At 41.8% G+C, this 27,901-nt stretch overlaps 1 protein-coding gene across 1 annotated transcript in view; it reads left to right on the top strand.

The window, feature by feature from the left end:
- The window catches only part of ME3 (malic enzyme 3), a 202,653-nt gene that overhangs the window by 55,986 nt on the left and 118,766 nt on the right, over positions 1 to 27,901 (top strand). Inside the window, exons 3-4 of the mRNA XM_030200152.1 lie at positions 11,268 to 11,401; positions 16,836 to 16,985. Coding sequence (XP_030056012.1) covers positions 11,268 to 11,401; positions 16,836 to 16,985 — 284 coding nt within the window. The remainder of the gene's footprint in view (positions 1 to 11,267; positions 11,402 to 16,835; positions 16,986 to 27,901) is intronic.

The following is a 27,901-nucleotide window of genomic DNA, read 5'->3' as shown; positions in this document are numbered from 1 at the left end:
AGGCTCCTTTTGAGAACTGTGAATAGGAGAAAAACAGAGGCAGCAACCCTAAAGTGTAAAAGACGTGAGAAATGTACATAAATTTGAGAAAACAAGTCACCCTTCCAGATGTGGTGTTCCAGCATTATGTGAAATGTTAGTTTAGAAGTTGAGAATAGCAATGGAAATGTGGATGCATATTTTGGAAACAAATACAGTTTCCAGATTCTGAAAGTCATCATTTTAAGTTATTTCTACCATCTTAATATTTATGTCTCCAAATAAAATGCCCCCAAAAGGAGATCAGATAAAGTTCTGTACTTTTCCTCTGATCAGTAATTACATTTGTATTGAAAACTTATATTTGTAGTGATGCGTCTGTGGAACGCATTGCTACAAGCTGTGAAAACAACCCACGATCACCTAAAATTCAGGAAATCATTAGAGACTCACCTATTCGGAAAGGCATACCCGACTGACCCATCTTAAATGCCTTAACCCTGCAACACTTCACTATCAAAGATCGTATTGGACATTATCAAACCCACCTACATTTAACCCCATGTGACTGAATCTTATCTTCCCTATATCACCATAACATCTTTGTACTTGTCCCTTACCGAACTTGGCGAATGCCTTTACGGTATTATGTAAGCCACATTGAGCCTGCAAATAGGTGGGAAAATGTGGGATACAAATGTAATAAATAAAAATAAATATATAGGGTTCTGCTGTTTTAGGGGCCAGTCTTGCTAAACTGTGGTAAATTTTAGCACTTACTACACAGTAATGGGTTAACCATGAGGTAAGTGCAAAGCCTGTGTGGTAAATGAAGGGGGCATGCCCTGAATATACTCTGCTTTTACCACACAGGGCAGCCTAGGATCTGCATTACATGCAATGGCAGATAACACGGGTGCTTCTGTGATATCAAGCACTGCATTTCATGGTGCTGCACTCATCACTGTGGGCGATCAGTTTACATGCTCCCCCGTTCCCAACATCCTCAGTGCTACAAACCCACCCCCTGGCACACAGATTTTTGATATCTTGCCGGTAGTGGGAGGCGGGGCTGATGGTTGGGAGGCGGGGATAGTGCTGGGCAGACTTATACGGTCTGTGCCAGAGCCGATGGTGGGAGGCGGGGATAGTGCTGGGCAGACTTGTACGGTCTGTGCCCTGAAAAAGACAGGTACAAATCAAGGTAAGGTATACACAAAAAAAGTGGCACATTTCTTGGGCAGACTGGATGGACCGTGCAGGTCTTTTTCTGCCGTCATCTACTGTGTTACTATGTTACTATGTTTGTATATGTTTACTGTTCATTGTAATTTGTTATACCCCTGATGAAGACAATTGAAATATGGCCATGTTGAGTTATGTGCTAAATTAGACCAATAAAGTTGTTTTGGATGTCTTTTTCACGTGGACCTACTACTACTACTACTATTTAACATTTCTAGAGTGCTACAAAGTGTACGCAGCGCTGTACAAACACAGAAGAAAGATAGTCCCTGCTCAAAGAGCTTACAATCTAATAGACAAAAAGTAAAGCATTTAAATTTAAAATATTTAAGCAGTCAAGCACAATATGGTTTGGCCACTGTTGGAAAAAGGATACTAGGCTGGATGGACCATTCCTCTGTAATTTCATTGAGTGTCCCCTGGTCTTTGTACTTTTTGTAAGAGTGAAAAATTGATTCACTTATACCTGTTCTACACCACTCAGGATTTTATAGACCTCAATCATATCTCCCCTCAGTCGTCTCTTTTCCAATCTGAAGAGCCATAACCTCTTTAGCCTTTCTTTTATGAGAGGGGTTCCATCCCCTTTATCATTTTGGTTGCTCTTCTTTGAACTTTTTCTAATTCCATTGTATCTTTTCTGAGAAACGGCGACCTGAATTGAACGAAATAATCAAGGTGAGGTTGCACCAGGGAGCAATACAAAGGCATTATAAGATCCTTGGTCTTATTTGCCATCCCTTTCCTAATAATTCCCAAGATCCTGTTTGCTTTTTTTTTTTTTTTTTTTTGTTCTATGGGATAAGACATGAGTTTTTTTTTGTTGATACAAAAAAGAAAAGCAAATAAGTCCATATAAGATTTTGACAATGCTATGGGGCCCTTTTACTAAGCCGTGTATGCCCAATGCACACCAAATTGGAGTTACCGCCCGGTTACCGCATGGCCCTTGTGATAATTTCAATTTTGGCGCATGTCCGCTACACGCATCTGAAAAATAGATTTTATTTTCTGACGCAGGTAGACCATTACCACCCAGTTACTGCGGGAGACCTTACTGCTAGGTCAATGGCTTGCAGTAAGGTCTCGGACCCAAAATGGAAACCTGGGCCAAGATGCACTAAAACAATCCTTAGCGAATCGGTAAGCAACGGGAATGCATCAAGGAAAGGGAATGCAAATGAGCTGCTCGTTGTAGCTCACTTGCATTCTCTATTCCATCGGAGGTGAGAGGCGCTGTGAGGGCCTGGCCCGGTGACAGATGGAAGGGGGCGGCGGCGGCGACGACATCAGGGTGGGGCGGCGGTGGAGGGGCCCTGGGGATGCGGAGGATGGCGGGTAGGTGGGGCTATGGGAAGCTGTCATTTCAATGCAGGGGGAGGGGGGAGCGGCGGTGATGACCTCGGGGGGGCGGGGCAACCTCGGGGGGGGGGTGCTGAGCTAAACACGCTGTGAGAGACTTCCCACGTCTCTCAGCTGAGTGAACCTGACGAGCACTTTTTTCCCCTTTTTTTTTTTTTTTTGTAACATTTATAGGCGTTTTTCAATCCCGCGCAGCCCCAACGACAGGTACAGACCTTTCGTTAGATTTTCCAGCATTAAGGCAATCGGAAAAGGTTAGTGCATCTTAGTACAATAGAGTTTCTACACAATTTGCTCATCTGCATTCCATTTTTGTTAGCTGCTACCGCTGTCGGAAAATGGCTCGGAGAAGTCTTTAGTGCATGCCAGGGTTTACTACTTGCTCGTTAATGGCTCATTAAGTTTAGTGCATCTGGCCCCTGGTTTCTTCTGGGATCCTTTGTTTCGGCTTGAGAGAGGCTTGCATGCATTGCCTCCTTTATATGCAAATCTATCTCAGGACATTGTGGTTATTTTGAAAACCCAACTGTCTGGATGTGCCCCAAGGACTGGTTTTAGAACTACTGACCTAGAGCATCTGGTATCCTGAGGCCTGCTTGCTTTTTACTGTCTGGGTACTATCTTTTGAGACATGGGGCTACAACAACACAGTCACACAAACGATATCCAGATTATTCTTCCAATGGTTGGTAAGTAGTAAACCTTACTACTTTGGTACTTTAGAAAGAATCTCTTGCCTTTTTGACTTTTGAAGTTTATTATTGGCAACTAGATGCAGGCTGGGAGACTTATTTTAAATCCCAACTAGATTGAGCTTCTCTAGGTGAAGAAGCCTACTATGCTTTGTTCTTGCTAGGTATCTAGATTGAAGCATGTAGTACTTACTCCACGTCAGCAGATCCATAGTCTTGATGATTGCTTGTTGAGGCAATACATGCGTTCTACTTCAGTTATAACTGTGGATGGTCCTGCAGACAGTGGTTCTTTTCTGTCTGGGCTGCTGTAATTCCACTTACCTGGGAATGCCTAAGGAACCAATGTCATGGCTACAGTTAGTGCAGGCATGAAAGATGGTAGTAGAACCACTGCTTACTTAAGGCATTACATAGATTGCCAATTGGCACTCATATTCATTTTAAAATTCTTTCTTGGGCCTTCAGAAGACCTGAGAGACAGTCCCAGAGTACATTAAACAGTATATTCAGAGGTAGGTAACCACTGACAACCTCCTTTGTAGCCTGGACATTTGCTCCAGTTTTTTTCCCAAGGAAGTAATCAGTCACTTTTAATAAGTTCTTTTCAGGTTAAGCTCCATCTGTTTGGAATCTGCTTCCTCAAAGAATGGAAGTAAACTATTTGGTTGTGTGTGAGTATAGCACCTAGGGAGGGTGTAAGGTACTGTGTCATAATTTTATTGTGCATACTGTGTTTTATTTTTAATTGTATCACACTGTGTTTTTTTTAATTGTATCACACTGGGTAATGAGGGTTTTTTTCTATATATAAATAACTTGTTTGCTTCTGTTGTGGTCTGTATTGAACTAGGATTTGTGCCTTGGGAAGTGAAATATAAATTCTAAATTATGTGAGTCTTGGCCCAAAATGCGTGTTCTGAAAACCGTTCCCAGAATGGAAGAGTAAAAACTTGATGAGAAAAAGTTAAGATCTTTTTGATAGACTTTCAGGCTTATTTTCGAAAGAGAAGGGCACCCATCTTTCAACACAAATCGGGAGATGGGCGTCCTTCTCCCAGGGTCACCCAAATCGGCATAATCAAAAAGCCGATTTTGGGAGTCCCCAACTGCTTCCCGTCATGGGGACGATCAAAGTTCCCGGGAGCGTGTCGGAGGCGTAGCGAAGGCAGGACTGGGGCGTGCCTAACAGATGGGCGTCCTCGAGCGATAATGGAAAAAAGAAGGGCGTCCCTGACGAGCACTTGACCGACTTTACTTGGTCCATGTTTTCTTACGACCAAGCCTCAAAAAGGTGCCAAAACTGCCAGATGACCACCAGAGGGCATCGGGAATGAGCTCCCCTGACTCCCCCAGAGGTGACTAACCCCCTCCCACCCTGAAAAAACAACTTTAAAACCTTTTTGCCAGCCTCAAATATCATATTCAGGTCCATCGCAGCAGTTTGCAGGTCCCTGGAGGGGAGGTGTGTGTGTCAGCGGAGGCATAGCAAAGGCGTGGACATCCTTCTTTCAAACGTTTTGGACGTCCTCAACTGTCCCCCCCCCCCTCCCCGCCAAATTTCAGGGGAGTGGAGTGGAGGAGTGGCCTAGTGCTTAGAGCACTGGTCTTGCAATCTAGAGGTGGCCAGTTCAAATCCCACTGCTGCTACTTGTGATCCAAAATCCAAATAAATAAAGGGGGTGTCGGAGGTATAGCAAAGGCTTGGATGTCCTCACAGAAACATCCACATTTTGGACATCCTCAACTGCCGTCGCAGGGATGGAGGCATAGTGAAGGTGCCTAACACTTGGACGTCTTTGACCCATAATGGAAAAAAAAAGACGTCCCTGATGAGCACTTGCACGTCTTCACCTGGACTTGTGTTTTTTTTAAGGTTGTAGACGGATATTATACACGCAGCTTGTCTGCGTATATGAAGCCGTCTTTGGCATGCGCAGAGCAGCCACGCATAACGCTTGGCTGCTCTGCACTGGCTTCCCCTCCTTAGGAAGGAAATCGTGTGCAAATGATCTAACAGAGATTTCCTTCATTCATGCCCGTTCCTTTCCGAATCGCTAAGGGATCGGTAAGGGAAGGGCTTTTTCCATTCAGTTAGTGCATCAGTTAGTCCACTACAGTGCCTCCTAGGGTGCCCGGTTGGTGTCCTGGCATGTCAGGGGGGACCAGTGCACTACGAATGCTGGCTCCTCCCACGACCAAATGAGTTAGATTTGGTCATTTTGAGATGGACGTCCTCAGTTTCCATTATCACCGAAAACCGAGGACGACCATCTCTAAGGTCGACCATCTCTAAGGTTGACCTAAATGTTGAGATTTGGGCGTCCCCAACCGTATTATCGAAACGAAAGATGGTCGCCCATCTTGTTTCGATAATACGGGTTTCCCCACCCCTTCACAGGGATGTCCTGCAAGGACACCCTCAGGAAAACTTGGGCGCCCCATTTGATTATGCCCCTCCACATATAAATTTTATCAGCTCTAGTCTTCACTAATTTTGCTATTTTCTCCCTCCTCTTTTTTTGTCCTTCACCCACCATCACCCCACAAGAATAGACAAGAGCTAGATTCTATAAATGGTGCCGAAAAAGTAAGCGCCAAAAAAGAGCACTATTCTGTAAGCTGCACCTAAAGTTAGGCGTGGTTTATAGAACAACATCTAAATCCCAGGGACTGCGCTTAAATGAAGGCATGTCCATTTGCACCAACGAAAATGTGGTGCAAATACCCACACCTAAATTTAGGCACAGAGCCCCCTTATTCTGTAATTGCATGTGTAACCAAAAACTACACCAACGATCTGCCCTCAACCACCCATGACCCTCCCATTTCCTTGCCACTTTTAAAATGTTGATTTAGGTGTGGATCACGCGCCTAAATTTACACGTGTGCATTTTAGTTGATTCTAATTAGCACCATTACGGCAAATGTAAGCCACATTGAGCCTGCAAATTGGTGGGAAAATGTGGGATACAAATGCTACTAATTAATTATTGTGCTAATTGGCTAATTATACAATTAAGATGCATGCACAATTTGGGCACGTACATCTCAAAGTGCCTTTTATAAAACTTGGGGTTAAGTACTAAAGGTAGGAAAAATTAAAGTTGCATTAAGTGGGAAATAGTATAGACTCTATAGAGCTTTAGTTACTACTGTAAAATGTATGTAGTGCAATTGGATACGATTCATAAATGATCATTGCTTCATGGAACTTAAATTACAGTGAAGACAGATAAGAGATGGAGACTATAGATAATGGGACCAGGTGATTTTAATACTTAGAATAGTTTTCTCTAGCGAAAGTAAATTGAGAAAGGCTAGTAGTGATGAGAAGTGTAGTGGAATGGTTGGAAACAAAGCAAAGATATTAACCTCGGGTAATCTTGGCTTCCTGACTCCTGGACAAGAATCCCACATATAATTATCCACCCTGTAGAAGTTTTTATAAGAAAATCAACCTGTGGGTTGGGTGAGTCTCTTTTCCTGTCTTTTCCACTGGATTCTTTGCAGAATTTTAGTGTGATCTATATGAGTTAATAGTTAAAAGGCACTCTTAAATATAAACTTTTAAGATCATATGGGTACCTTATGTCAAGTGGCAAGTTTCATTACCAAATGTCTCATCCTCTCATCCCAATACAATACATACAAACCAACAAAAATAAACACCCCAGACCATACCCTCCCTATCTCAGACAGCTTGAAAATTCTCGGCGTTACAATTGACCGCAACCTCACACTAGAGAACCAAATGAAATCTACAACAAAGAAAATGTTCCACTCAATGTGGAAACTCAAACGCCTGAAACCATTCTTCCAGAGGGAAACATTTCACAACTTGATACAATCAGTGACACTAAGCCATGTAGACTACTGCAATGGAATTTATGCAGGATGTAAAGAACAATTTTTAAAGAAACTTCAGACCACACAAAACACGGTGGCCAGGCTTGTATTTGGAAAAACGCGATTCGAAAGCGCCAAACCCCTCCATGAAAAACTGCACTGGCTTCCGATCAAAGAACGTATTGCTTTCAAGATCTGCACTCTGGTGCATAAAATCATCTACGATGAAGCCCCGGGATACATGGCAGGCCTCATAGACCTACCAACAAGAAACACAACAGGATCAACATGAACATTCGTAAATCTCCACTACCCAAGCTGCAAAGGACTTTAATACAAATCAACTTATGCATCCAGCTTCTCCTACATAAGCACACAACTATGGAACGCACTACCTAAAGCCGTGAAAACAACATATGATCAGTTAAACATCCGGAAATCATTAAAAACCAACCTGTTCAAAAAGGCATACCCCACCGACCCAACTTAAATGCCAGTACCTTTTAACACAACGAAACCAAAGCTCATAATGGATATACAAGAACTCTTCCTCTCTACGATCCTCTTCCTCTATAGAATTCCCTAAAGTGTCTGTTACACCTGAACCTTGTTCTACCAAAACATTACTGTATTTGTTCATACCAGAATTGGCGAACGCCTTTACGGTACTATGTAAGCCACATTGAGCCTGCAAATAGGTGGGAAAATGTGGGATACAAATGTAACAAATAAAAATGAAAAGAAATCAGCTGCCATATCAACTGGAGACCAAATACAGGTGCTTCTAGGCAAAAGTACTGTTGAAAAACTAGACTCTCTTCTCACCCAATTAAAAAGTAAATTGTAGAAGCCAAAAAAATACTCCCCAAGCAGTTCTGATTGATGACTCATCAAGTTGGAATTCTATTAATAGCAGAGGATTAGTACTGAACTGAGCAAACAGATTAAACTTAGACATTTGATTTTGCAAATTATATTTTGACACACTGGGTGAGATAGCCTTGTGCTATTTTTATACCTCAGACCGTGAAACACAGGAAAGGTTGATTAAAAACTGCATATTGTAACATTAAAAAAGAGCATAAAGATGACCCAGATACCTGATCCCGAGTGATACTTCTATATTACAGACTTATCTCGGTTCCCAGCTGAAATTGAAGAAACGGAAATGAAAGGATTGAGCTGATTGGAAGGGATAGAGGAGAGGAAGCACTGGGAAAAAAAGCTTGAGGGTAGTAGGAGATGAAAGGAGAACATTTTTTTTTCCTTAATCTTTTCTTGTCAAACCAAGTAGAATTCAAGTATAATAAGGACAGTTGAGCGTGTTTTGGTTACTTGCTGTTTGTACTGCAGAATTCATGTAATATCAAGTTAATTAGCCCAGCTTTGAAAGACTCATGTACTTGAAATCTGCCATCACAGGCAGTGATTTCTTGGAATGTAATTATCATTTCTGACTAGAGTTTAAGTGCATGGTATAATGAGGACTTGCCTTTCTTGACATACATACGAAAGTAAACAATTTTTCAGTAATGTTAAGAGAAAGGCCTAAACAAGAATTTGTGATGAACTGTGAAGCCCCCATTTTACTTAGATTGAGACATCTAAGATGGGATGTTCACAGTTCCCTGAGAATTTTACAAAAGGCTCTGCTGAACATGGAGCCTTTAATAGAATACATATACAGACCCCAGAAAATACATGTGAATTTGCCAGCATATACAGTGGGAGCATCAGTTTCATAAAGTTACACATCCTAAAAAAAAAGTGGTATCGCACATGGCTTTTATACACATAAGTGCAGGTGAATACACATACATGTGTATGTTGTAACATTGGTACCTGTAAGTGCCTGATTTTTGCAAGGCTTCACGTGCAAGAGAAGCCAGTTAAGGATCTGAATGAAATCACTTTTTTTTTTGTAGTGGTATCAGACACCACTGGGGTAAGCACAATTGTCCCCTTAATCATTAGTAGAGACCTCACATCCAAACAAGCAGGTAGCCAATATGCCATCCTCAAAGCAAAATGTAATTGTTGGTAGAGAAACTTTTTAAGAGTACATGTACTTGCCACTTTATAATGCAAATATATATATATATATATATATATATATATATATATATATATATATATATATATATATATATATATATATATATATATAGTTTTTGGTCTGTCCAGAACATTTCCCATAAACTGTGTCCCATGGTATCTACGTGTGTAAATATCAGTATTTACAGGCACATGCCATTTATATGTGCAAATGCTGCACAATTTTTCTAAAATGACTTCCTTAGCACTACAAATTGAAACATCAACTAAAATGTGTTCAAATTTTTTTGCATTTAGAAACAGGAATAAAGCTTCATTTTGGGCCGTTTATAGTGAAACAAACTCTTGTGTAGCTGATGGTGTGATGGCTTGTTTGTCTTAATTTTTTTTTTTTTGTTACATTTGTACCCCGCGCTTTCCCACTCATGGCAGGCTCAATGCGGTGGGCAATGGAGGGTTAAGTGACTTGCCCAGAGTCACAAGGAGCTGCCTGTGCCGGGAATCGAACTCGGTTCCTCAGTTCCCCAGGGCCAAAGTCCACCACCACCACCCTAACCACTAGGCCACTCCTCCAGATGACTCTCGGAGCTAATTGACTTAACTACTGGAACATACTTTTTGGCGTGTAGGGTTTTGGTAGATGAAACAGAGCCCCCCCCCTCCCCCACCCCCCCCCCCCCCTCTGATTCAGAAGTCCCTCATTTGTAAACGTGCTAGGATCTGCTGCTATGGATCTTCCTTTGCACTGCCAGGGGATTTTTGCCCCTTGTTTGTTCTTCACCTTCCTCTCCAATCATATTATTAGGTTGTACTGTTACCATTTTAGCCTAGGGACCAAGTAGCCAAGATCTGTTTTGAAATCTTACCACCGTGGATCTTGACTATATCTACTCAGAGGACTTGCACTACCTTTATTATCCTCTAAGGCTCTGTACATCTCTATATAAGTTTGCTCCAGTGGCCTAGTACTGCCATGGCTGCAGTTACGTGACCAGCACAAGCAGTCCACTGGGGCATGTTTGAATGCCCAGTAGGATAATCTACCTTTTGCCCTGCTTACTAAGGTGCGCTAGCGTTTTTAGCGCGTGCGCTAACTGTTTAGGCGCCCATAGGGATATTGTGGGCGCCTACACAGCGCACACTAATGGTTGGTGGCAGGGGTGTAGCCAGACATCGGTGGGGGGGGGGGGGTCCAGAGCCCGAGGTGAGGGGGCACATTTTAGCCCCCCCCCCCAGCACTGTCGACCTCCCCCACCGCCAACCCTCCTCCGCCACTGCCAGGTACCTTTGCTGGCGGGGGTCCCCAATCCCCGCCAGCCAAAGTCACCTTCAGCGCCGGTCTCAGAGTCCAGCGCGTTCGCTGATCTGGATTCTGTTTCTGTGAGTCCTGACGTCTTGCACGTTCCTACGCGCAGGACGTCAGGACTCACAGGAACAGAATCCAGATCAGCAACGCGCCGGAGCCTGGCGCTGAAGAGGACTTTGGCTGGCGAGGGTTGGGGACCCCCACCAGCAGGTACCTGACGGTGGCGGCGGGGGAGGGTTGGCGGCAGCGGGAGGGGGCCCCACCTAGCTACGCCCCTGGTTGGCTCACACTAAAAGCACTAACGAGCCTGTAGTGCAGCTTAGTAAACGGGGCCCCTTAAGCTTTCCACCCCCTTGCGTTGTCCTTAAGTATACAGTTAAATTAAGTGTCATTCTAAATCCAGTTTAATTTTTTTTTTTAAATGTTGAAAATAAGTATTTTGCCCAGTTTGCTGACATTTCCAAACTTTATTTTTTCTAAGTCCACTGTTAATGGCATGCTATCCATTTCAGCGTATTTTTGAGGTAACACCACTTTGCCTTCTAGCAAGCTTGTAGAAAAGGTATGTAAACATTTTTTTAAATAAAGCTGAATGGGGCATCTGTTCTTCTTTCTCATTTTTAAATATGAACAGCAACTCCCTGTACTTTATTATTTTTACTCAATGACAGTCTGTTTACAAAAATGACCGTGTCTTATTCTATTAAAAAAAGACACACAACAAACAAACCTGAGAAGTTGTATTCTGCATGTCCTTATGTATTTGCTTACTTTTATAGGGAATGGCATTTTCACTTGAGGAAAGACTGCAGCTTGGTATCCACGGCCTGCTCCCTCCCTGCTTCTTGAGTCCAGATGTTCAAGTTCTCCGTGTTATGAAGAGCTATGAGACGAAATCTAATGATCTAGATAAGTATGTGAAAAGTTTTTTTTTTTTTCTCTCTACAGCACAATCCATGTTCAGCTTTCTCACAGTGGATTTAAAAGTATGATGACATGCATTCAGAGTTGGTTAATAGTCTGTTATGGATGCTAGATTTATTGAGCAAGAAAGTTAAAACACTAGGAAGTATGTTTTGAAATAATAGAATCGTCTGTATGCTATCGTTGAGGCCCCTGTATTTTGTTCTGATTAACCTTTAAAGATTTCATATTCTCCTTCTACTCAGTTGCCGTCACGTTTTATGAGCCAAAGTAATTTTCGTGATCCTCTGTACTAATCTTTGTTAAAGAACTTTGTAAGCCCTGTGCAACACTCTCCCTCGTTAAGCTGAACGTTTGTTTGTATTTTATATCTTACCCTGTGAGGTGATTTTTTTTTAAAGCTTGCTGGGAGTGTCAGGAATTCTAATGCCTGATTGTTGTTATATTTATTTTATTTTACTTTACATCATTTGGCACGCCTCACAAACTTAGCTCAAAGCAAGTTACAATTAAAAATATTCAACACATTCCCACCCTTCAATTACAACCCAACACCCTATATACTTACATCATAAACCAAATAGGACAGAAGTTACTATCTGAAATCACCAATTTCCAGATAAAACAGATATTTTTTGGTCCCAATCATCATTTCTCAATTAGAAATGTAGCTTTAAAAAAAAAAAAAAAAAAGCTTTGAAATACTTTTTACGTTTTCAACATTGCATCTGTTGTACTTCTAAAGGAAAGTTATTCTGCAACTTAGGCCCCAGTACTCCAGATGAGTGGAGGAGTAGCCTAATGGTTAGTGCAGCAGGCTTTGATCCTGGCCACTGCAGCTCCTTGTGACCTTGGGCAAGTCACTTTAACCCTCTGGTGCCCCAGGTACAAAAAAGCACCTTAGATTATGAGCCCACTAGGGACACATATATTCCCAGATTCTATATAGCACGCCTGGAGATCTGGATTCTATAATAGTGCGTGTAATTTAACAAGCTAATGAGTTCTGATAATAGCACTTAACAAGCAATAATGAGCACTAATTGGCACTAATTAGAATTTACACGCACACCTCACTAAGCGTATTCTATAACCAAGGGCGCCAAACGTCTAACATAGATAGATATATAGGCAAAAAAGGGTGTGGTTATGGGCCTTTTGTGAACGTTCCAAAATTTACATGTGTAATTATAGAATATGGCCCAGTGCAAGTAAATCTACATGCAGAGATTTATGCCGCATTTTTGTTGGTGGATTCTCGTAGTTTTAGGCACTGAGATATCAACTAAGCTTATTCTATTAATTGGTGCCTGATTATAGAATACGCTTAGTCGGCACTGATTTTTTTTTTAGGTGCCATATATAGAATCTCCCTTATAATGTGTACAGCGCTGTGTATGCCTGGTAGCACTATAGAAATGATTAATAGTAGTAGATTGGGGCGAAGTGGACAAAATCAAGTGCAGTTGGTACAGTAAGAGCCTTGTTTCCTGACTGAGACTCTATCTCCTTGTTTATGTCGTGTTCTTGGATGATTGAATGGGTAAGAGGATGTTCTGTGAGAAGGGGGATGTGGAAATTGGTTGCTGGGGAAGTGTTTGTGGTGGGCTGTGTTGGTATTGAGGGAGGGAGTTTGTAGAGGAGAAATGGTGGAACTATGTGTGAGAGGCCTGGGAGGGGGTGGCAAGGAGATGAGTGAGAGGAGGATAGTGAGTACAGAGGCTAGAAATGTGGTAATGTGGAGTAGATAAAATGTGGAAGGGAATAGGAGGCTGGGGAAGGAATGAGATTGGAAATGGGAGAGCTAGGGAGTGAAAGAAGAAGATGGAAGGTTGATAGGTAGGTGAAAAGTAAAAAGAAGGTGAGAGGGTAAAATACGAGTAGACAGAGGCAAAAAAGAAGTAAAAGGGAAAGATCAATATGTCAGAGACAAGTGTAGTGAGGGAATGGTACAAGACAGGAGAGAGGAGAAAACACAAATGTACAGCAATCTTTGGAAGGAGAATTAGCAGACAACAGACAGGAAAGCAAAAAAGAGAAACTGGTACCAACATGATAGAAAATAAAATGTCCAGACAGCAAAGGTAGAAAAGAGTTTTTATTTTGAGTTTATTAACTTGGTTAAAGAGAGTTCTGGCCACCTTTCGGAGGAGGTCTTCAGTTGGCAGAGCTTGGGGATCCTCACCAACTTGAAGTATTTATATTTTTGAGTTGCAAGATGGGGGCGGGGGCAGCAGGGGCAGAGAAACTTTTGTGCTAACCCACTTTGAGTTCAAGCCCACCCAGATTTGGCTGTCTGGCTACACTGCTAGGTGTTGGGTGAGTAGGAGGAGAGGATATGGTAGTGAACAGGGGGGGGGGGAGAGATTACTAAATAAGAGATCTATAGTATCAGAGAGTTTTTGAGAGATTTGGGTAATGGAACACAAATTGAGTATATTGTGTGCTGTGTGGGGGGAGGGAGACATTTTTATACGGACTTGCCTAGAAGGTTATTCAGAAAGTGAATGGGTTGGAAGAAAGGAGGAGTGGAAATGATCTACTTGATTAAATTAAAAGTATATAAAATGTCTCGTGTTGGGAGGGGGTATGTTATTTTTGAAAGAAGGTGGAGGCTATTCTGTTTTCTTTAGGAGTTATTGGGGAAAAAGGTGTTGAATGTTTTGGGAAGAGGGTATAGATTTGGGTGAAGGTCAAAAGGGGAGATACTGAATGTTTTTGGAAGAGGGTATAGATTTGGGTGAAGGTCAAAAGGGGAGATACTGGCTGAGGTTGAAATAGTGTCATGGAAACAATTATGGAAAGCTCTTCAGCAGATGAGCTATAAGTGGGTTAGACCCATGACTAACGAAAGTGGTAAAGTTGTTGTTGAAGGAAGTGGCATTGTTGAGGATGGTGAATATCACATTTCAAAAGAGTGCCTTATTCACTTATATTAACCAGTTATTCAGCCAATATCGAAAGGGGAGTTGCTGGACTAGGTGAAATGTGACATTAGCCAAACTTGTCCTGGTTGAGGAAGATAAAAGAGAAATTATGTTATCAGCAGGTATTAAGTTTTGTTGATGGATCTGATTCCCACTGATTCCCTCACAGGCTTTCTGATATACTTAAGGTTATTACTATGAGTTTTGCCTCTATGGCAAGTTTCTCTTCATAGTCTCTTGTAGCTTTCTTTATCAATGCTTAGCATCTAACTTGCCAGTTTTGCTACTTCTTGTTTTCTTAATTCGAATTCCATTTTTGAAAGATGTTCTTTTGGCTCTAATAGCTTCTTTCATGTCATCTTTTAACCAATCTCGCTATTGTTTGCTCTTTTTTTCTACCTTTATTAATGCATGATATATATTTGTTCTGGGCTTCCAAGATTGTTTTTTAAACAACGCCCCATGTCTGATTTAAATATCAATTCTTATCTTGCTAGACCAGTCCACACAAGTGAGTTGTGCCCCCCTCCCCAGCTAGCAGATGATGCAGGCAAGGACGTTTGAATATTCCAGCAACATCACTGTCATAAGGAATATTGCAGCCTGGGACAATTTGGTATTTCTCTACCTCCAGTAGAAGGTGGAGATTTGACTGGTGCATCAGGACAAGAAGTTGGGTCTGGCTCCTGAGACCACAGTCTATGGGCTGCAACCCCTGGTTGAGTCCATGGCCAGGGCTCCCAGGGATTGGTCCACAGACCTTCCCCCAGTTGAGCACAGAGTGGTTTTGCCCTTGGTAGTCCCCAACTTTTAATAAAGAAATTGGCTGGGTGCTGGAGCTGGCAAGGGTCCCCAGAGGGGACTTTTTTTTTTTTAATCCCCTTTCCCTCCCTTCCTTAACCCTGAGAACTCTATGCCCAGGCTGGCAGATGTAGGGGTATTTCCCTTTTTAAAAAAATACAGTGATCAGGAGCTTCAGAGTAATTTGTTGGTAGCAGTACTCCAGGCAGCTGGAGTGGCAGAGTGAGTCGAGGGCTACATTGCTCAACTCTGGAGGCATCCTGGCTGAAATATCAGCTGTAGAGGGGGGAGTCGTTCAAATGGTACTGTTTAGGCTCTTACCTCTTTTAGAGGGGAAAGCAGTCAGGGGCGTAGCCAGACTTCTGTGGGTGGGGGGTCCAGAGCTCGAGGGGAGGGGGGCACATTTTAGCCCCCCCCCCCGCCGCCGTCCCCTCCCGCCACCATTGTCGCCCCCCACAGTCTCTGCCGACCCCCCTCCCGCCGCAAACCCTCCCCCGCCACCGCCTACCTTCCATTTTGCTGGCGGGGGACCCCACTCCCCGCCAGCCGACGTCCTCTCCGACCGTAGAACGCAGCGGCAGCCGGCAGAGAAAAGTCTTCTTCCTTGCATGCTGACGTCCTGCACGTTGTACGTGCAGGACATCAGACTCAGAGAACAGAACTGTTCTCTGAGTCTGACGTCCTGCACGTCAGCATGCAAGGAAGAAGACTTCTCTGCCAGCTGCCGCTGCGTTCTACGGTCGGAGAGGACGTCGGCTGGCGGGGAGTGGGGTCCCCCGCCAGCAAAACGGATGGTAGGCGGCGGCGGGTTTGCCGGGAGGGGGGGTCCCCACTGAAATCTACGGGGGCCCAGGCCCCCTCAGGCCCCACGTAGCTACGCCACTGGTTCAGGGCAACACCACTACAGTAGTTAGTGTACATCAAAAAACAAGGTAGCACAAAAAGTGCAGCAGTGGTGTGCAAAGTTGCTGAGCTGTGTGTTTAGGCAGAATGTCACCTTCAGGCTCTCTCCATAGTGCATATTACCTAAGAATATAAGATTTGCCAGACAGGGTCAGACAAAGGTCCATCTAGCCCTGTATCCTGCTTGCAACAGTGGCCAAGCCAGGTCACACGTACCTGGCAGAATCCCAAGAAGCAGAATGATTCCATAATACTGACTTCCAGGGGTAAGCACTGGATTTCCCCAGATCTGTCTTATCAAGCTAGTACTGCTAGTATAAATGTGAACCATTCCAGGCATAGCGTTTACTGTATGTTTAAATTTGAAGGTCCCAAAAAACAAACAGGCAAACGATCTGCAAGATCCAGAACAACAGGAAAAAAGAGCAGACCACGTAAAAAGTAAAATATTTATTTCCAAGTCATCAAAACAGCAAACAATTTCCTTTAATCACCCAACATGGCCATGTTTTGCCCTACAAAAGCTTCATCAGGGGCTAAACAAATAACTGTAAATAAGTAAATATATAAAAGGTGATTAAAAGAAATGTTTTGATGACTTGGAAATAAATATCATTTTACTTTTTATGTGATCCACTCTTTTTTTTCTATTGTTTATATTTGAATGCTTCAGTTTTCTGGAGTGCAGTGGCTCAGATGTTATCAGACTTATCCTTTGTAATAATTTTAGACTAACCCAGAGTTATCCCATGTGTTCTGAGTATTTTCTTCCTCTTTTTTTTTTTTTTAAAGATATATTATCCTGATGACTCTGCAAGACAGAAATGAGAAGCTGTTCTACCGTGTGTTGACCTCAGATATCGAGAGATTCATGCCCATAGTTTACACCCCTACAGTTGGGCTGGCCTGTCAGCAGTACGGTCTCGCCTTCAGAAGGCCTCGGTGAGTAACATGTAGAGCCCTTTTTCATATCTAGTTCACATCTTTTTGTAGTAGGCCAGGTAATTTGATTCGTCTTCAAAAGGTAAGCTGATCAAGATGCCTGATATTATAATGAACTGTCAAGAGAGGTTTTTAAAATGCTTTTATATATCTAGGGACAGAGTGTAAATTTGTTTTGAAATTCATTTCTGAACTCAACTTTCTTTTTTTTTTCTTCCCCCCCCCCCCCCCCCCCACCCCGCTGTCTGAAAATATTTAACTTCTTTTGGAAGATTTTTTTAATGAGCAATATCGAGCATGTTTCATAGAGCTAAGTGCCTTTTCTGGATTGAAAGATCCAATGTTCACTGTTGACCTTCACAGAACTGCACTTCAAATAAGCCACGTCAGGAGAGAAATAGTCTCTGTCTTGCATTTCTCTCTCTCTCTCTCTTGTAACTTTTTTTTTTCTTGTACTGTTCCCAAATAATGTGATTTAAAGCAGCCCACTGGTGATGTCACTTCTTACAAATGTGACCCTCAAGCTGGTGTGTGCACTGAAGTATGACTTCTTGAGTGATAGATCTTCAGTTTACTGGCTTAAATCAAAGGATTTTGTGTTTCCTTTTTTCATGCTGATTTGCTGCACATTAAAATGGAATTTAAAGGCCATGACATTTTCATTTTTTGGGATGTCATCAAATGTTTAAATAACCTTGTTAGATAGTTTTATGTGGTTAAATATCTATCTGAAGGTGTTGGCTGTTCAAAGAATTTACAGTGCAGAGGTTTGTCCTGTTCTCACTGTGCAATATCTTCTGTTATGAATAGGGTTGTTTTATTTGTCTATTTATACAGTTTATAATGTGCCTTTCCAAAATATATGCACAAAGTAGGAGCACCTTCAAACAATGTAAGTACAATTCTAGCATATATATAAGCACGGGAGCTTCTGTATCTACTACTGTTACTACTATTTAGCATTTCTATAGCGCTACAAAGCGTACGCAGTGCTGCACAAACATAGAAGAAAGACAGTCCCTGCTCAAAGAGCTTACAATCTAATAGACAAAAATAAAGCAAGCAAATCAATTAATGTGGGGGAGTGGTTACAAGTCAAAAGCAATGTTAAAGAGGTAGGCTTTCAATCTAGATTTAAAGATGGTCAAGGATGGGGCAAGACGTAGGGGCTCAGGAAGGTTATTCCAGGCTTAGGGTGCAGTGAGACAGAAGGAGCGAAGTCTGGAGTTGACAGTAGTGGAGAAGGGAACAGATAAGAAGGATTTATCTCATTGCATCTTCTCCCATTTCAGCTGTCCCCAACCCCAGAAGTCTCATGTTTGTTTATTCCTTCCCTTTTTTTCTGGATATTAATTATGTGTACAATTAAAATCTGTATAACTGCTATTGGGATTAAAAGCACATTTATATTATGCTGTTTTTCACTGTCACAGATTTTATCAGTGAGCTCCATGATTAATTCATAAGTCCCCAACCAATTAATTTCATATTCAGTAAAGTATAAAGCTTTACTAGCCATTATTGGACTTGAGGAAAACTAAATTCTGTGCATGTTGTGAATATATTTGGCCATCTACTGTATTACTTCTGCAGACTGCATAGAAAAGTATTATATGTGACAGATGAGCCAGGAGTTTTGGTTTATTTATAGGAAAGGCTTACAATTTTGGGCTCTTCATGTTCAGAATTATAGAGCATGCATTTCTTTTTAGAACCCTGATTTTTTTAAAGTACTTATTCTCTAGGATTTTCATAACTTTTTCAAGTATATCAGAAGCAGAGAGCCTGTGAGGGAATCCATGGGACTGCTAGATCATCAAGGAGTAAAAGGGGCATTCAGGGAGGACAGGGCCCTAGCAGAGAGGCTGAATGAATTCTTTGCCTCAATCTTTACTGAAGATGATGTAAGAGATCTAACTGTATCAGAGATGGTTTTCAAGGGTGACAATGCTGATGAACAGAAAGAAATCTCGGTGAAGCTGGAGGTGGTTCTGAGCCAAAGCAACAAATTAAAGAGTAATAAATCACCTGGACTGGATGGTATCTACCCCAGGATACTGAAAGAACTCAAATATGAAATTGCAGATGTGCTGTGTTGCTATCTGTAACCAGTTGTTAAAATAGTCCGTAGTACCTGAAGATTGGAGGGTGGCCAATGTAATACTTATTTTTAAAAAGGGGATCCAGGGATGATCTGGGAAATTACAGACCGGTAAGCCTGACGTTAGGGATGGGCAAAATATTGGAAACTATTATAAAGAATAAAATCACTGAACACATAGACAAATATGGTTTAATGGGACAGAGTCAACATGGATTCAGCCAAGGGAAGTCTTGCCGCACCAGTTTGCGTCATTGCTTGAGTAATTTTTATGATTGCACATTGGGCAAGTCACTTAACCCTCCATTGCCCCAGGTACAAATAAGTACCTGTATACAATATGTAAGCCGCATTGAGCCTGCCATGAGTGGGAAAGCGTGGGGTACAAATGTAACAACAACATGGAATGTTGCTACTATTGGAGATTCTAGATGGAATGTTGCTACTATTGGAGATTCTGTTGCTACTATTTGAGATTCTACATGGAATGTTAATGTTGCTATTCCACCAGCAACATTCCATGTAGAAGCCTGCCCTTGCAGCCGCGCAGGCTTCTGTTTCTGTGAGTCTGACGTCCTGCACGTACGTGCAGGACGTCAGACTCACAGAAACAGAAGCCTGCGCGGCTGCAAGGGCAGGCTTCTACATAGAATGTTAAGGAGTGGCCTAGTGGTTAGAGTGGTGGACTTTGGTCCTGGGGAACTGGGTTCAATTCCCACTGCAGGCACAGACAGCTCCTTGTGACTCTGGGCAAGTCACTTAACCCTCCATTGCCCCAGGTACAAATAAGTACCTGTATACAATATGTAAGCCGCATTGAGCCTGCCATGAGTGGGAAAGCGTGGGGTACAAGTGTAACAAAAAAAAAATTTTTGAATCCCTGATTAAGGCAGTTTGCTTTGGAACTGAACAAATTGTTTTATTTTCTAAAAATATATATATGCCATTATTAAACACTAGTAGTTTTTTAATCATCATAACTGCTACTTAAAGCATAGGTGTCGTGTAAGCAACAATTTCTTTATATTTCAGCTAAGAATGGATCCACAGAAGCTTAGCTGAAATTGGGTGGCGGGGGGAAGAGGGGTTGGTGGTTGAGAGGCTAGGATAGGGGAGGGCAGACTTATACGGGGTCTGTGCCAGAGCCGGTGATGGGAGGCGGGAAATACTGTTGCACAGACTTATACGGTCTGTGCCCTGAAAAAGACAGGTACAAATCAAGGTAAGGTATACACATATGAGTTTATCGTGGGCAGACTAGATGGACCGTGCAGGTCTTTTTCTGCCGTCATCTACTATGTTACTATATGTAGCTATGCAGCCTCATTGTGAATCAGCTGCGAGGCATGTGGACTGTATTCTGATAAACGCACAAAGCAAGCGTTACAATAGTCTAGACATAACTAACGAACTACCATCCAAAACTGATCCTCAGCTAACACGTGGCACACATTAGTAAAAGGACTTCATCATAAGCAGGGCTGCCTGAGTAGCGCCATCCTACACAGCAATGGGAACATCTTCACTCCTGCTGCTCTTGTGCCTGTCTCACTTCTGGCTGCTGGTGCCACTCAGATTTTGCGTGAAAAACAGACACTGCTTGTATTCTCGCAAGAAACAGTACTAGCAATGTCAGCAGTGAAACGGGCATGTAGGGGAAGACCACATGCTACTATACTAGTACAATACAGAGCTTGGTCTACAACCTCTTGTGCTCCAGAATACAAATGAGCAGTGCTGATGCTTCGGTACAGCATGAACTTTGCTTTGATTTTTGCCAAGGCTTGCACTTCAGAAGACAAATACCTGGAACCCACTTTGGCTGTTGCAAGAATGCGGGCAACTATGGCAAGAACCTTTGGTCAGGGTGACCCCAGTCTCCCTGGGGGCCAGAATTCGGAGAAAAGTTTCCAGAATAACATCAAAAGACAGTCTTGTGTTTTTCTAAACCATAACATACCGGGCACAACCAATTATCTATCTAATCTTCAGAGACATTGCCTTTATCAAAATGATCTCAAAAAGACATCTACTGTGAACTCCTCTACTCATCATTTCACCTACTGGGGCAGTTGAACGGATAGATGTGAAGCATCTGTTCATACTTTCCAAAAATACTAGGACAAGGGGGCATGCGATGAAGCTACAATGTAGTAAATTTAAAACGAATCGGAGAAAATGTTTCTTCACTCAACGTGTAATTAAACTCTGAAATTCGTTGCCAGAGAATATGGTAAAGGCGGTTAGCTTAGCAGAGTTTTAAAAAGGTTTGGACGGCTTCCTAAAGGAAAAGTCCATAGACCGTTATTAAATGGGGAAAATCCACTATTTCTGGGATAAGCAGTATAAAATGTTTTGCACATTTTTGGTATCTTGCCAGGTATTTGTGACCTGGATTGGCCACTGTTGGAAACAGGATGCTGGGCTCAATGGACCTTTGGTCTTTCCCAGTATGGCAATACTTATGTACTTCAGAGCGTGCCTGACTAGCTCAAAACCACTTTCTGATCCCACTGTTCCTGAGGGAAAAGAGACTTGTCTCACCATCAGGTTGTATAAGACAAGCTCTGTAATTGCTGTCGGGTACTAAACAGGTGGCCTGATAGTGTGTCGTGGGGAGAGGGTCTCTACTCCGGCTAGTTTCTGGTAAGTGTTCATTCTAAAGTATTTGAAGAACATTTATTTCTAACTCCATTGTAAGCTTACCTTGCATTTGTACATGACTTTTAAATCCTAATTATTTTCATTTTCATTCTTGGTTATATTACTATCCTGTAAGCAATAAAGCTTTCATTGTTATAGTATTTGATACATTTGTCAGTATATCTGGAAGGAGTAAAAACACAGGTCTGCCCCAGTTAGGGGACATGATACTAAGATCCTAATTCCAGAATGCTTTTCAAAAATATTCTTTGAACATCCCTACCTACACTGTCAGTGTCCTTTAGATTGTAAGCTCTCTTGAGTAGGGACTGTCCTTCCCCTTGTTTAAAATTGTACAGCGCTGCGTAACCCTAGCAGCGCTATAGAAATGCTAAGTAGTAGTAGTAGGTTACCATGTGCCCCAGGCGGTGATTCTGAATTTGGCACTTGCCAAAAACATGCAGTAGAAAAGATTTTCTACCGCGTGGCGCTAACCTGGCAGTTAACAGCAGTGGGTGCGCACTGCATGCCTACCGCCCGGGTAGTGCATGAGACCTTGCCACTAAGTCAGTGGGTGACTGTAAGGTCTCAGGCTGAAAATGGACGCGCGCTGGTTTTTATTTTGCCGCATGTCCATTTTCCAGCCCCTTAAAAATAGGTTCTTTTACTAGGACGCGGTAAAAACTGGCCTGGCATGCAGCCAAGAGACGTGCTCGCACTACCGCAGGCCACTGTTTGCCGTGGCTTAGTAAATGAGCCCCTTAGTTTGTTCAGTACCATAGCAAATATTTGTTTGTTAAATACTCAATATACTGTTTTTCAGTAGAAACATTCAAAAGCAGTTCACTACTACTACTACTACTTAACATTTCTAGAGCACTACTAGGGTTACGCAGCGCTGTACAAATTAACAAATAAGGACGGTCCCTGCTCAGAAGAGCTTAAACAAATAGTAATCAGAAAAGGAAAACAGCTACAATAAAAAAATAGAAAAGAGAAACAGTAATAGGAGCAGTATGGGGCGAAGAAGGGGAGGGAAACTGCTGCCCTCACAGCTACCTATTGCACTGACAAACCTCAGAAACCTTGCAAGAAAAGATGGGCTTTCAAAGCTGCTCTGAATCTCAAATAAGAAGGTTCAGGTTGGAGAGAGAGAGGGAGAGATTTCCATAGTGATGGAGCCATGCAGAAAAAGGCAGTTTCTCGTTGACTCAAGGCGGCAATGGTAAACTGGATAGAAAGACTGTGTTCAGAAATGGAATAAAGGGATAGAAGGGGAGTGTAAGGTATAACCAGAAGTCAGGATGGAGACTGTGTGGAGAACTTTATGGGACAACAATAGGAACTTTGTGCAGATTTTGTAGGAAACGGGAGCCAGGGCTGACATGTTCAAATAGGCAGGTGTGAGTTAGGAGTCTGAGCTGTTTTGAACTGATTTTTGCCTCTTGAGAAGACAAGAAGAAAGACCTGCATAGATGTTGCAGTAGTGCAGGCAAGATGTAACAAGGGTGAAAAGCAGGGTTGTGAAAGCACCATCATTGAGGTAGCTGCAAACTATGGCATAGTTCTAGGAAACCAGATTTAACCGCCGAGGTAACTTGGGTTTTGTAAACAAGCTGGAAGTTTGAAATAATCAGCTAGGGCTTTTAGGGTGAACCTTCACATGTCAGAAAGGAAGTGACCGTGTCTATTGTTCCTCTGTTTACCTGTTGCTAATCCATGGTTGCAGACTTGCAGTAGATATGTGCATACCTTCAAGAATTGTTCTATTTGTATATTTTTAGCACTGCTGAGGCATACTCACTCGACATACATACAGTCTTCTTCTTTGCTTCTGGTATACTAATTATTTTTGTATATACACAAGCTAAGAGTTCTTCTCCAGTACATGCCTTTTCCCATTTCCACTCTTACTCATTCTCCAATCGGTGTTCTCATTGTCCTCGTCTAGTGCCTAAATCTTTTTCACTCTTTATTAACTACCACCAGCCCAGCACGATGTGGGGACTAGTAGTCAAAGCATATAATTAATGTCCCAAACATCTATATGGAAAGCAGGATTTTTTAGAACACCATGTAGTGCATGGGGATTATCAGATTAAATGCCTCTCACAACCATATGAACAGTCTTGTTCTATCGCTACAAGCGAAATGGTGTGGTGCAAATCCTCATACAATCCCCTTCCTTATTTTTATTTATTTTTACATCTTTTATATCCCAAAATTGTGCAAATTTGCAAAAATATTTAAATATATTACTTCTTGACAGTAACTTATCTTTAAAAGGCAGCAGCTTAAAGATATCAGGGAACCCCCGCCGACATGGCCAAGTTTCGCATAGTTCTTTATCAAGGAAGAGGCTCTCATTACATCCTGCATACGCTCCTGCATATCAAAAATGGCCGCGCCACAACATCCTACAAGTGTTGACCAGTATTAGCAGTAAATTTGAGAGATTTGAGATCTCCAGCGTACTCTGTCATAGAAGTGAATTCATTACTGGCATAGTTTGTGTAAAACTAATTCACTTGGAGACATTACACCACGAAAATACTACCATCCTCAGTGGAGCAAAAAGAATCGTGCATTTTGTTGGATTATCGTTTTGATGGTCATGTTTTCACATGTTGTGCTATTAGACAGTAGATGTCTCCTTTTCTCACACAAGGTCCCACTGCTTCCATCTTTTTACTGTCCATTGATTCCTTCACATTCCATGATAACTTTGCTTTCTCATCCTATGCTGGGCACCAGTGCCGCCAATGCCACCACCTCTTGTGCTTGACCGTTTGATTTTATTTTACTGCTTTGTGCACATTAGTCTTCTGCTTCGACGCCTCCTATTTGGAACATAGAGACCTTGTTTACCATGGGCAGGTTCTTCTGAGAGGAAGTAACAGTGTTGATCGTTCTCAAGGAATTGTCACTACTTCTTATGGGAGCCATTCAAAATCTAACATTCAGACTGTTGGTCTGAGCTTTGTTCATGTATTCCTTGACTCACTTTGTTCCAAGCAAAGCACCTTCAATATATGGGTGAGGTACTATATAAAATGTGGCTTATTGTGATAAATTTTAGGTGCCACCCAATACCCCCAGCACTTTGGGTTTGCAGCCAAAGTGATGGAGTCAGATCTCTATGAACAAAGTAGGTATTTGTTTTTGATGAATCAAGGTTTGGTTTCTTCACAGCCAAACCACAGAAGCTTGTTGAGACTAAAGCCTTACTGGAATGGAACTTTCAGTGTTAAACCCATGCTTGAGGCTTTTTTGTGTTTGCACTGGAGATAGATATGTTATTTTTAAATTCTAAAGAGCGGATACAGTACACAAAACAGTCCTGTCTTTCACCAGAACTTTTGATTGAGCTTTTAATCCCTAATGAACAAATAGAGGACTAGATGTGCCAAGCATTTTTCCCATAGGCACAAAATTTGGAAAAACCTCTTGGTACATCTGGTCCATAGAGAAATAAAACATGGATTAGGTAAACATTTTCAGCTTCTTATTTAAATCTTGCCTCTTATAACATGTTTGTATCCAGTATTTTTTTAACCCCAGCAACTTCACTTGATATAAAGCAGTCACCATAGTTCTTTGCAACTTCTCATTCTCTCTAATCTGATAAGTCTCCAAATTGGTTAATTTTGCCTATAACATAGAAATATAGAAAAAGTGTAAGTAGATAAAATGTAAATAGATAAAAATGTAGGCTTATCCAGTCTGTCCATCCATGCCATCTACTCTCCCTATCACTCCTTTAGAGATCCTATGTACTTATCCCAAACTCTCTTAAATTCAGGTACTGTTTTCATCTCCACCACTTCCGCCGAGAGGCAGTTCCACAAATTCACCACCCTTTCTATGAAGAAGTATTTCTTCAGGTTGCCTCTGAGTCTATCCCCTTTCATCTTCATCCTATGCTCCCTCGCTCCAGAGTTTCCTTTCAGTTGAAAGAGACTCCCCTCCTGTGCATTTATACTGCGTAAGTATTTAAATGTCTCTATCATATGTTCCCTCTCCCTCTGTTCTTCCAAGGTATACATATTTAATTCCCTATTATTGTTGACTCACGCTCTCATATCTATAAATCATTTATTTGTGGTTTTTCCATATACAAACCACTATACTGTATCCGACAATATACAATCCCACATAACCTAAAACACCTTCTATTTTGCAAGAGTCCTCCAGATAAAGGTCTAAAGTCTAAAACACATTGTATCACTGTATTATCCTTTTGCTTAGTCAATATGATGACAAAAAATCCTTGGATATTCAGGAGTAAAAACACCTCCCCATTCAAATGATGAGGGTTAAGTGATTTTAAATGTGAATGTATGTATACTATTGATAGGCATTGAACTAGCAAATCATAATGTACATTATGCATTTTTTGTTGTAAGGTCTCCTGATGAAGCATATAATGAAACATGGCCTGTTGAGACCGCAGTTACATGAGCACTAGAGACTGAAGCGAGCATACAGCAATTGGATTGCACCTAGATGTGGGTACAGTGGGTTTGTGGTGGGTTTTGGAAGGCTTGCTGTTTCCTCCACAAACATAACAGGTAGGGGGGTACAGGCCTCGATCCGCCTGCCTGAAGTGCACTGCACCCACTAAAACTGTTCCAGGGACATGCATACTGCTGTCATGGACCTGAGTATGACATCTGAGGCTGGCAATCAATATTTTGAAAGATATATTTTGAGGGTGGGAGGGGGTTAAGTGACCACTGGGGGAGTAAGGGGAGGTCATCCCTGATTCTCTCTGGTGGTCATCTGGCCATTTCGGGCACCTTTTTGTGCCTTGGTCGTAAGAAAAACAGGACCAGGTAAAGTTGTCCAAGTGTTCGTCAGGGACGTCCTTGTTTCTTTCGATTATGGGTCAAGGACGTCCAAGTGTTAAGCACGCCCAAGTCCCACCTTCGCTACACCTCTGACATGCCCCCCTTGAACTGTGGCTGTCCCTGCGACAGAAAGCAGTTGGGGACGTCCAAAATCAGCTTTTGATTATATCGATTTGGACGACCCTGGGAGAAGGACGTCCATCTTCCGGTTTATGTCGAAAGATGGGCGTCCTTCTCTTTCAAAAATGAGCCCGCAACTCATGCATATTATAACACTAGAACACATCTATAAAATCAATATACATAAAAAAGAGTAGCAGTGTTATAGTAGATCCTATAATCAAATGCATATGTAAAAAATTACTTAAAAGATAAGAACAGATGTCATCTGAAGAACAGATGTGAACTATATAACTTACTGAAGCTACAGGGGAGGACTTGTTCTGATAATTGGCACTAGTGAAAGAAAGCTACAGAGGACATGCATTTCTTGACACTCTGCCCCCCATCCCCTGATAAAACAGACTGCTGGTTCTCAAAGTACAGCAGGTCTTAGTTTAGTGGCATAAGTGAAAGATGCAATTTGAGAAGGGAGATTAGTTTCCACTGATTTGAGGCTGATGTCTGAACAAAATTAGGAGGGATTGTGTCATGTATTGAGTTTAGCTAAAGTTCATCTTGATTTCAGGAAAAACAAAGACTTAATGTACTGAATTGTATATCTAAATTTGTTTAATTGTAAGACTGTTTTATTGTACACTGCACAGAATCGTTTTAATTTGTTGTAGCAGAATATAAATTAGTTTTAAATAAATGTTATTTTTTTATCTGCACTTGGCTGACTGAAAGATCACAAATCTGTAATGAAATTTTATAATTCAAAATTTTACACTTATCTGAGTTTTACTATTTTGATTTTAATAGATTTTTATTAGTTGATTTTGTCTTCAGCAGCTCATTCTTTATTACCATCTGGTTACAGTGTCTGCTTGCCAGTTAGCAGCCTCATCCTTTTTTCACATATGTTTTCTAGAACAGTGGTACACATTTACTGTAGGCAATAGTAAAACATGGGAGAGGGAATTCCACTGTTAATGCTGGAGTTTTTCCAATATGGTTTGCCACTGTGTGCCACAGAGGTTGTGTGTTTAAGCCGCGTTGAAAGAAAACCAAATGACTGCCGCTGTGGTTTAATGAAGACATGAAAGAAGCAAGTAAAGCCAGAAGAGCATCTTTCAATACAATGGCAAGCAGACTCAAATGAAGAAACTAGGGATAAACGTAAGCACTGGCAATTGGATTTAAAACACCAAGAAGGCAGG

This window comes from Microcaecilia unicolor, chromosome 4 (assembly GCF_901765095.1).
Source record: "Microcaecilia unicolor chromosome 4, aMicUni1.1, whole genome shotgun sequence".
Classification (NCBI taxonomy): domain Eukaryota; kingdom Metazoa; phylum Chordata; class Amphibia; order Gymnophiona; family Siphonopidae; genus Microcaecilia; species Microcaecilia unicolor.
The sequence above is the reverse complement of the archived record's forward strand: the minus strand, read 5'-3'. Positions and strand labels throughout refer to the sequence as shown.